At 44.4% G+C, this 10,471-nt stretch overlaps 1 protein-coding gene across 1 annotated transcript; it reads right to left on the minus strand.

Moving 5' to 3' along the window:
• Positions 1–4,519: 4,519 nt before the first annotated feature.
• On the minus strand, positions 4,520–6,723 carry LOC145358642 (protein fem-1 homolog C-like). Its single transcript, XM_080212860.1, has one exon. The coding sequence runs from the start codon at positions 6,580–6,582 to the stop codon at positions 4,732–4,734; it is 1,851 nt and encodes a 616-aa protein (XP_080068986.1). The 5' UTR covers positions 6,583–6,723; the 3' UTR covers positions 4,520–4,731.
• Between the last annotated feature and the right edge of the window lie 3,748 nt (positions 6,724–10,471).

Genomic DNA, 10,471 nt, shown 5'->3' on the forward strand with positions numbered 1-10,471 from the left:
AAACCGCCCCCCCTTTATCTTGAGACTGTGCCCTCTAGTCCTACTGTCCTTTGAGCGGGAAGAGCCTCTCCATCTCTATCCTATCCATCCCATTCAACATCTTATATGTCTCATTGTCCTATTGTCATCCTTTACTAACAGGACTAATCCTTCTCCTTGGTCGTCCCTTCTGTCTTTCCAAAATATTGTGTACGCTGGAATATTCATTTCTGGACCATGTTGAGAACAGGCTGGCAGACCAATCAGTGTTTTTGTTTGTCCATATTAAGGCAAGGACTCACCATCTATAACATAACTGATAGGCAAAGATGGAGGAAATGGGAAAAATTGTGTACATAAACTTTCTGTTCCCACGTGCCTTAAATCAGCAGTTTACTTGGAGTCAGAGTGGTGGAGGGGGGGAGAGGAGGAATAATGGCTGGAGATGGAGAAACTTCAGTTTGAATTTCTCAATGTCTAACCGGTGAACATTTTTTCTTTCACCTTCAATTTCCTACTTTTGCTGTCATACAATTCCACTCTCCTATAACTTTTCCATCTGTCATTCCTATAATTGACTTTTGGAAATTTGATTAACTGTGGCAGCATTAAAGACAAATCAAATCCTTTCATTCAACATTCCTGTCAGCACTTTTCCAGCTTTGGGGAATAATAGGATCCCCATTACTGCTGCATCAGCTTCAGATATATAACCCAGATCTACATTATTTAGTTACACATTACACACTGGACTTTAGCAAAGGGGAGGAATGATAATCAAGCTGAACACTTTCTCTAAAAGCCTTGGGTGCTTGAATTGAAAACTGTATGTGGATTCATGCTGGTGAAAAAATTAAGAATCACAGTAAATAGCTGTATGAAAGTACAAAGTCCTTTTTATGAAATTAAATCACAGCTATCTCTTAGCTTTGGTGGTACCATTCATTTTTCACTTACAGCAACCCATATTTATACAGTGCCTTTAACTTAAAATGTCACAAGACACTCAACCCATTATAAAACATGGAACCAAATCACATGGGATATCAGGACATATATTTAAAAGCATAGTCAAACTAATAGCCTTCAAGGAGGAAAGTGTGATTAAAACTATAGATGCTCAGAGATCAGAAACAAAAAGGTGTGGATAACCCAGAGCATAATGGGGCTGGAAGAAATTGAGATTTGGAAGGGTGGAGCCACAGAGGGATCCAAAACCAAAAGGGGTGGCACAATGGTTCACACTGCTGCCTCACAGCACCAAGGACTCAGGTTCAATTCTGGCTCGGGTCACCTTGTGTGATGTTTGCAGTCTCCCCGTGTCTGCATGGGTTTCCGCTGGGTGCTCCAGTTTCCTACCACAGTCCAAAGAGGTTAGGTGGATAAGCTGTGCTAAATTATCCCTTAGTGGCAGGGAGACTAGCTAGGGTAAATGTGTGGGGTTATGGGGCTAGGGCCTGATGGGATTGTTGTCAGTGCAGGCTCAATGAGCCAAATGACCACCTCCTGCACTGTAAAGATATTATGATCACTCGTGGTCTTATCATCCCAACTTCAGCATCTCCTGTCCTGCTGAAGTTGCCAGTGAGAACTTCAGTTCTTCTGCCATTTCAAATATCGTTATTTCCTTAATAATTGTTAACTCTCGAGTTTAAATCCACCTAGGATTTTAGTATTGCTCACTATCTGGTGAGGTCCTTTTGGGACCTCCTTTGGGCTCCCAGAATGATTCAAGGCCAGAATCAAACCTCGATCCCCAGTGCTGTAATGCAGCAGTGCTAACCACTGTGCCACTCTAAGAAGGAATGAATAATGTTTTACATCAGTTTGTTTTGGATACACTTTTATTATAAGAGCCACCCAATTCACACAAGTCCAGCTCAGCAGCAATTTGCATTTCATACTCTTCAAGCCAAACAAACAATCTAGTGTAAACTCTTGAATAGGCAAAAAAAATGCTAAAATAAATAGGTTCCAAAAGCTAAGTTTCTAACTGTAGTTATGAAATGCTTTAAAAAATTAGCATTTTTGTGCAGTGTGAAAACATGCAGTCACACAACTGGTTTGCAAGTTTCTCCATAAAATAAAGCCAAATAAAACAAATTAGATCTATACATAGTGCCTCGAACAGTCCCAGTATTTACAACAGGGTTTTAAAATCTCTGCCATCTTTTAACCATATGAAAGTTGCAATTACATTTTTACACTGTAAAAAAAAACCCCACACATCTGTTTCACTTCTTCAGAGAACACTGACTTATGAACAGCCCTGTGGCTCAAAGAGCTCAAATGATATTTATAATATCCAGTGTTAAGAAAAAATCATTTTAGCAGATAGCAAACGTGCAAGTTTCAAAAGACACTGAGTACTCAAAGATTATTCTGCTGTTTCATGTCAGTGATACATGCCAGTGGCTTAAAAACACTGCTGTTGCAATTTTTTTTTTTTACAGTTCACTGCTGTTGAGACTAGATCACTTTGAACATTTTCCCTTCTGCCTGAATCAGATTGCATGTTAGCAAATCAAGTAGTTGAGCTGGCGTAGCGTTCCCCTTGCCAAATACTCCAAGCTTGAATCAAAAAGGGTGGAGCCTGCTGAGATAGCATGCAACTCAAGACTCCCATTTTTCCATTTCCAGAGAACAACTTAACCATAGTTTTGCTGGGCCTTTTGACATTTTGTACGACAGATTGCAGACAAAAGCTACGCTTACATTTATGAAGGAGAATATCAAAAGACTGACTGTGCACAAGGTGTAGCAGGAGGGTGGGGGGAAATACTAAGATGATAATTGGAAGCCTTACTGAATTCAAACAAGCAAATCTGATGTAGGACACACATCTGCCATTTTCTCATATGCCAGAGGAGACATTGGTGGGTTAAACCCTGTTACCAAAAAAGTTAGTACCTGACAGAAGCATGCTAACACAAAAAAAATGTTTTAAATTGAGAGATAAATCTAGCCCAAGCGTGAATTAAGTTGGATAAATGGGGAATGAAGCTCTGAGAAACTTAACACCATTGCGAGCCTCCATTCTTTAAATTTGCATAATTTATAATTCCTGCATCCTGTCTTCAGTATTTCAGCAATAAGCTGTATATCGCTGATGGGCCAAAAGTTTTGCCATCACTTAGTAAATAAAGTCATCACACTCAGGGAAAGTAATCAATTCCGTTCCAATTGTTTAAGATATAAAATATGGATTGTGAATATCTTTGCTGTCTTGGTAAAACCACTGTAATAATAAAATTATGTGGGATTTACTTATCAAATATTATAGCATGCTACACCTTTTACTGGAAATTGGATTTCCAAATGGTGCTTATTTCTGCTATTTTACCCTTCCTCCTAACCTATCAAGAATTATTCACTAACCCCAAGTCTTGCTGATGGATGACTGAATATTGAATGGTAATGATTAAAATATTACAGTAATAATTATAGGAAAAATAAACTCATTGGAAATCAAACCAGCCTTTATATGTCACTCAGCAGCTTGCTCCAATTCAGGGACTTGGAGTTGGAGCTTATCCTGGCAGACACTGGGCGCTAGGCAGGGTACACAGGATGTGACACCAGTGCATCACAGGGAGCGCACGCACAAACCTGAGGGGAATTTACCATGGCCAATTCACCTAACCCTCACGTCTTGGGATTGAGAGAGAAAACCAGAGCATCCAGCAAAAACCCACACAGGAACAAGAGAACCCCACACAGATACCCGAAGCTGGAATTGAACCTGGGTCCCTGGAGCTGCGAGGCAGAAGTGCTAACACTACGCCACCATGTTGTCCTCAGCCTTTCCAATAAAAGTAAAATGTAAAATAGTGTTTTGCATAATGTTGTTTACCAAAATGGTCAAGCGTTTGTACATTCATTATAAACATACATAACATGTTCATAACAAAGTCTCATCTAAAATTGGGACAGCAAATGATGGTAACTCAATAGGCTGATCAGTATCTGAAATAACCTGACATGCTGACCTATCTTACCCTATTCAATGTTGAACAGCATGCTGTTCGTTTCCTAAATTGGTGATTTTTCCACTTTCCAGTACTTTCTTTACCTCAGTGTTCCTACCGGCCAATGTGATGCGTTTCATTTTGGGAAGTTAGAATTTGAAATTTAAAGCATAACTCAGGAGTTCGGTTTCTATCTTTCAATTTGGTGGAACTGACTGCATTTATTCTTTGCTGAATCTTAAAAAGGCAGCTGAAACATATCAGGGACACAGATTGATTAGCCGTGTTTTAAAAGTTTGATTTTCCTACGATTTTGAATTATGGTTGGGGATAAGACTAATTTGTGAATTAACAGCTGGACAGATACCTAGAATTATGTGAACAAGATGTATGGGCTGTGATCCATTCAGTTAGGGTTGCAGCAGTGAGAGCAACAGGGAAAGAAAGCCAAATTGTGTGTGTGTGTGTGTGTGTGTGTGTGTGTGTGTGGGGGGGGGGGGGGGGGGGAGGGCACAAGATAAAAAAGTTGCAGATCACACATTTTCTGTAAATGAACCGACTTGTGACCCTGCTTCATTCAGCCTTTGCTTTAATCCAGGATGGCCAATAGACAGAGTAACCAAGTATTCTGCAAAACTAATTGTGTTTATTCTACCTTAAAAGTTTTAGCCCTATAACATGTAAATAGCCCTTCAGGAGGCAGGCTGATTTTAAGCTCACTGAAGTGTCTCTGTCACATGTCAGTCTGAGTTAAGTTCCTACAGGAAGCACCTTAGCAGGCACTTCAGTGCAGCTGAATGAAAGCATCAAGTTCTTCTGGAATTAGTCCTTTGTAAATAACCTTATGTTTTTCAATGGCACGAGCAGCAAGGCACTGGAGGGTGATGTGGTTGATGGGTTGAATCAAATTCTTGGCCATCTTCTTTTCATCCAACAAATCCCAAGCAGTTTTCTTGGAGGAATTAGTGGCATCAAAATGCGCACCAGCATCAATTAACATGTTCATAATATCAAGATTGTTGTTGAATGCAGCTATATGCAGGGGAGTATTGTTCTCATAATCTCTGGAGTCAATGTCAGCACCACATTCCAGCAGTACCGAGGTCACTTGCAATGAAGGGAACTTACAAACTGGATAGCGGCCAACTGATGTCGTGTCCTTGTCAACAGCCAGATGCAATGGGGTAAACCCACCCTTCCCTCTTGGGTTCAACTTCAAGAGCCGATAGATGGTTTGCTTCTTGTAATGCTCCTGATCTGGGCTACACTTTACCTTTTCCAGCAAGGAGATCAAGTGCAAAATAATGGACAAAGCTTTAGTGAACTGTGCCACATCCGGTGGGTTCTCACGCTGATTTACTGCCCGCTCTACTTCACGAACACTTTTGCAAAGGATGCCCATCAGGTCATTGAAAGATACCTTCATGGCTAGGGTACCTTTTGGACGGTCTTGCAGGACAAAAGAAAATAGTTCAGCAAATGAGAGCAAACTGCTAGCAGTCATCGGACTCAATGGGTCTAAATTGTTCTGTTGCATATCCAATGCATACTTCCACAAATTAATGCACCTCTCAAAGTTGCCAGAATCAGCATAGACTGCACCTCGGTAACGGATATAGTAGGAAGTGTCTGGATGGGATGGACCAAGAATTCTCTCTCGGATCAATAAGGCTTGCATCCTCATCTCATCTGGGTCAGTAATCAGGGCCTCCAGTTCTTCAGAAGTTGTAACCTCCTTTGCATAATCGTAGGCCAGCACCAATTGTCCTACCAGCGGCTTCTTAACTACTTTGCTTTTATCACTGTGCCTCTTTTCCATTGCCCGCTTCCAAAACTTCATAGCTCCCAGTAAGTCCCTTTTCTTATCAACAAACGTGGCTCCCAGCAACTCAAGTGCATCAATTCGGTCTTCCTTCCTGGTCTGCACATGGTTAATAAGAAATTCCACAATATTCATATGGCCTGTGACACTGGCAGCAAGTAAAGGGGTCATTCCATAACCATCCCTTTCCATTTTAGCCCCACACTTTAGCAGCATTTTCATGATTTCCAGACTTCCTGATTCTGCACAATCGTGCAAAGCGGTGTTCCCCTTCACACTCTTCCTATTCACATCCGCTCCCTTCTCCAGCAGATACTTGGCAATCTCTTTATGCCCTTTATAGCATGAGATCATGAGGCAAGTATGTCCGTGCCGGTTGGCCACCTCCATGTCTGCTCGGTGCTCGATCAGGTACTTGACAATCTCCAAGTGGCCGTCGAAGCAGGCCGCCCGCAGCGGGGTGGAGTTGGTCAGGGTGGTGTTGTTGACGGACGCCCCGTGCTCCAGGAGACTCCGGACCACCGACAGGTGCCCGGCGGCCGAGGCCGCCCACAGCGGCGGGGCCCCTTCGATGGTCTCGCCGTCGAAGTTGACGGAACCGCCGAGCTCCACCTTGGCCTTGCAGTGCTCCATCAGGTAGTCGACCACCTGCAGGTGTCCGTACCTGGAGGCGATCAGCAGCGGCGTTCCGCCGTTAGTTTTCTCCAAAGTCACCGCCTCCAGCTCCTCGGCGCTCCGGTTGTTCAGCAACTTCTGCATAAGTTTCAACTTCCCGTCCCGAGCTGCGTTGAAAACTGCCGTCTTGATGTCCATCTTCGGGCCCCTGCTGCCATTTAAAGACCGGCCGGGCCAATACGGAGGGAGGGAGGGAGGTCGGTCAGGATCCGCGGGCTCCGGGACGGCCGATATTATCTTTTGAAAGTAAAATGGAGACCCTCCAGCTGACGGCTTCGACCGGGGCCCTCAGCGCGCATGCGTCCGAGGCCGCTGCCGCGCATGCTGGGAGTTGGCGGCCGGGGGCACGTGATCCGCCGGCTGGAACAACACGCCCAACTAGGGCCTCGCTGCGCATGCGTCGCTGGCCGCCGCCGTGCACGGGGTGGTGGCCACATGATCCCCAGCTCGAACTACAAAGCCCAAACTGTATCGGTGCCTAATTGGGCATGCGCTTCGGGGCGTCGTCGCAATGCATGCCGGGAGTTTGGGCGCGCCGCATGTGACCCCACAGAAGGAACTACAAATCCCAGAAAGCACCGGTGCATTACTGCGCCTGCGCCTCTGGCGCTGAACTCCGGAACCCTATGTTGGCTCAACTCACCGGACGAGGGGTCAGAGGCCCGAAAGCTAGTGGCCTGTGCTACCAAATAAACCTGCTGGGCATTAACCTGGTGTTGTGAGACTTGTAGCGATGCAGCCTGCTCAGTTTTGATTGATAGCTAAGCTAGCCAATGGCTGATAGAATCTGATCCACCCATCAGTATGAAAAGGAGGTGGGATTTGTTGCCAGGGTGGATGGCGATGGAGGTTCTGAGGTAAATTCCCTTGGTAAGAAAGGCTGAGGTAGTGCAGTCCATTGGATCAGGGGTGGAACTGTTGTTATTACTACAACCCCAGAGAGGCCCAATGTGCTTCACTATATTCACATTTAGGTGAAACTGCCTTGCCTTCTTGTACACAGAACAAACAATTTAAAACACTTTTCTCAAGTAACAAACTATAATCAAAGATTGGTCTTGTTCACAGAAAGTTCCCATAAGAATCTGTAATATAAACAGGGCCTAGTTTTAAGGCTGATAAAATTGGATATCCTAAATTAAAGAATTGGGCGTGTTAAAAATCAAACACAGTCAAACGTCAGGCAGGCCAATTGTACAATACACAAACATGTCTGGGCCTGATTCGTCAATCTCCCATCAAAGGTCATTGCACCCTATTGATACTTAGCAGGAGATCATTGCACCCCACTGAAATGCACTGGCTTCTATTGTTAGAAGCCCAGATCGGACCAAACTCTGACTTACATTGTGCAATTGCCTCCTGTGAGGTGGTGATGTGACATGAAGCTTATGCAACAGTGGAAGATTGCCTCGTTATACACCTTAATTGGCTTCCTATCACTGCCTGATAGGGTGCCAACATTGTGCCCACCCTGGGAAAAGCAGCCAGAGGTGACCACAGACTGGCAAACCTGCCTATTACAGTTATCTCTAATTGTGCCTCCCTCCACGCCCCCAACCCCTCACTCCCAACTCCAACTCACTTCTGAAGGCCTTCATAAAATTCCACCTGTTGAATTCATTATTTGACAGAAGATTAAAGTAAATGTTCACATGGGCAATCCTGCACTTCCTTTGGGGAAATGTTATTGGCTTGTTTTGTACTTGTTTCAGCTGTAGAATATTTTAATTAAGTGCAGCCAGGCTGGGAGAAAGCTGGTTTGATGATTCTCAGCTCATCCATCCACCAGCCGTACATCCAGTTGGCCCTTCACTGATTTCAAGCTTTCCCTTCTGGTGTTCAGCTACCTGGGGGTTCATGTCTGCTGCAGAAGTTGGTTTGCCGAGGGTGAATGGGGCTCAGGGAATGAGAATGGTTAAAGCCCAGGATCCACTCAGTGATGCATCGCAGGTCTTGTCTTGTGTGTTGCAGCCATTTGCTGGCTGTTTCCAGGCAGGTGATCAGCAAGGATGATTTCACTTTGGATCCTCAGGCAGATTGAGGAATGGGGAGGGGTGGAAAGTTTTCAGAAGTGACTGAGGGGTTAACTGAAATGAGAGAGAAATAATTGATGGGGGCAGGGGATGGCGGGGAGGGGGCACAGTAGCATAGTGGTTAGCACTGCTGCTTCACAGCTCCAGGGGCCTGGGTTTGATTCTAGACTCGGGTCACTGCCTGTGTGGAGTTTGCACATTCTCCTCATGTCTGCGTGGTTTCCTCCGGGTGCTCCGGTTTCCTCCCACAGTCCAAAGATGTGCGGGCTAGGTTGATTGGCCATGTTAAAAATTGCCCCTTAGTGTCCTGAGATGCATGAGTTAGTGGGATTAGTGGGTAAAATATGTAGGGGTAGGGTCTGGGTGGGATTGTGTTCAGTGCAGACTTGATGGGCCAAAGGGCCTCTTTCTGCACTGTAGGGATTTCTATGATTTGGAAGGAGGGATTAACCAGGAGTCTTCTGGCACTTTGTCACTGCAGTGGAGTTGGCATAATATGTTCGAATTAAACATTCCATATTATATATCAACGAAATTGAATAATTAAGAGTAAATTCTAGTATGTCTCTTTATGCCTGTGGGAAATTAATGGAAACACTCTAGCCATGGATATTTAAATTGACATTATTACCAGTTCCTGAGATTGAGCTGTATGTTAATTTGATATAACTGAGAGTCCATGGGAATGGACCATGGGAGGCTTTTTCTGTTGTGGTGTGAGTATGTGTGTTTGTTCACTGCAGCTGGGATGTACCTTACTGAGGTCTTGACAGCTTCTTTGTTTGCTGTCTACGTTGGTTCTTGGCCCCCTTGTGTCACCTCTAGGGGTCACTGGGAGGACCTGTGAGGAGAAAGGCACATTTACTGCCTTCACAAAGGGTGGCACGGTGGTTAACACTGCTGTCTCACAGCACCAAAGATGCAGGTTTGATTCCCAGCTTCAGTCACTGTGCGGAGTTCGCACGTTCTCCCTGTGTCTGCGTGGGTTTCCTCCAGGTGCTCTGATTCCCTCTCACAGTCCAAAGATCTGCGAGTTAGGTTGATTGGCCATGCTAAATTGCTCCCTAGTGTCCCTTAGGGATGTGTAGGTTAGGGCAATTAGCAGGGTAAATATGTAGCGTGATTTACAGCCCAGATGGGATTGTTGTTGGTGCAGACTTGATGCACCGAGTGCTGTCCTTCTGCACTGTAGGGAATTCTATGATCTATGCCTTATGGCAGAGGGCTGGAAGAAGTGGGAATGGGGGAATTGAAGCTGTTTAGTCATTGCTGTCAGTGGGGCGTGGGCTAAGCTGGTATCAGTATCAGGAAGGATATCATTTAACATAATTATTTAACGTAATTAAAAATCTCTCACTTTTTTCAACAGAAATATTTGTAGTGCCTGTTGCCTCCATATGTTGTGGTGGGAATTTTCCAATATTTATATCTCAGTCATCATAAAAACAGATTATCTTGTCATTATCACACTGCTGTTTTGTGGGTGTTTGCTGTGTGCCAGTTGGATGCCACATTACCTATATTACAACACTGATTACATTTCAGAAGTAATTAATTGGCTATAAAGTGCTCTGAGAAGGTTGTGAAAAGTGCTGTATAAATGCAAACTTTTTTACGTTGTTGAAGGTGTCCTGTTTTCCTGTCATACACAAGCCACCCATGTATGAGAGTAAATGATCAGCTTACATTCAGTGGCAGACCTGAACCACTGGGTGGCACCATGAGCAGACATTTCCTGTCACTCACAGAATGCACAAAACAGACACCCAACCATTAGCCCATCCTGTTCCTGTCGGGTAGGTGAAAAGTTGTGGATGTGATAGCAATAAGGAGGTAGGGGAAAGCACAAAAACAGAAAATGCTGGGAAAATCACTTTCACGGAGCTCACTCTGATCATAAGTCATCCAGACTCGGAACGTTGGTTCTATTCTCTCTCTCCACAGATGCTGTCAGACCTGCTGAGATTTTCCAGCATTTTCTGTTTTTGTTT

Source organism: Carcharhinus amblyrhynchos, chromosome 26, assembly GCF_965287045.1.
Source record: "Carcharhinus amblyrhynchos chromosome 26, sCarAmb.v2.hapA, whole genome shotgun sequence".
Classification (NCBI taxonomy): domain Eukaryota; kingdom Metazoa; phylum Chordata; class Chondrichthyes; order Carcharhiniformes; family Carcharhinidae; genus Carcharhinus; species Carcharhinus amblyrhynchos.

Coding starts and splice junctions, on each gene's coding strand:
- LOC145358642 (XM_080212860.1), bottom strand. CDS start 6,582: ATGGACATCAAGACGGCAGTTTTCAACGCAGCTCGGGACGGGAAGTTG.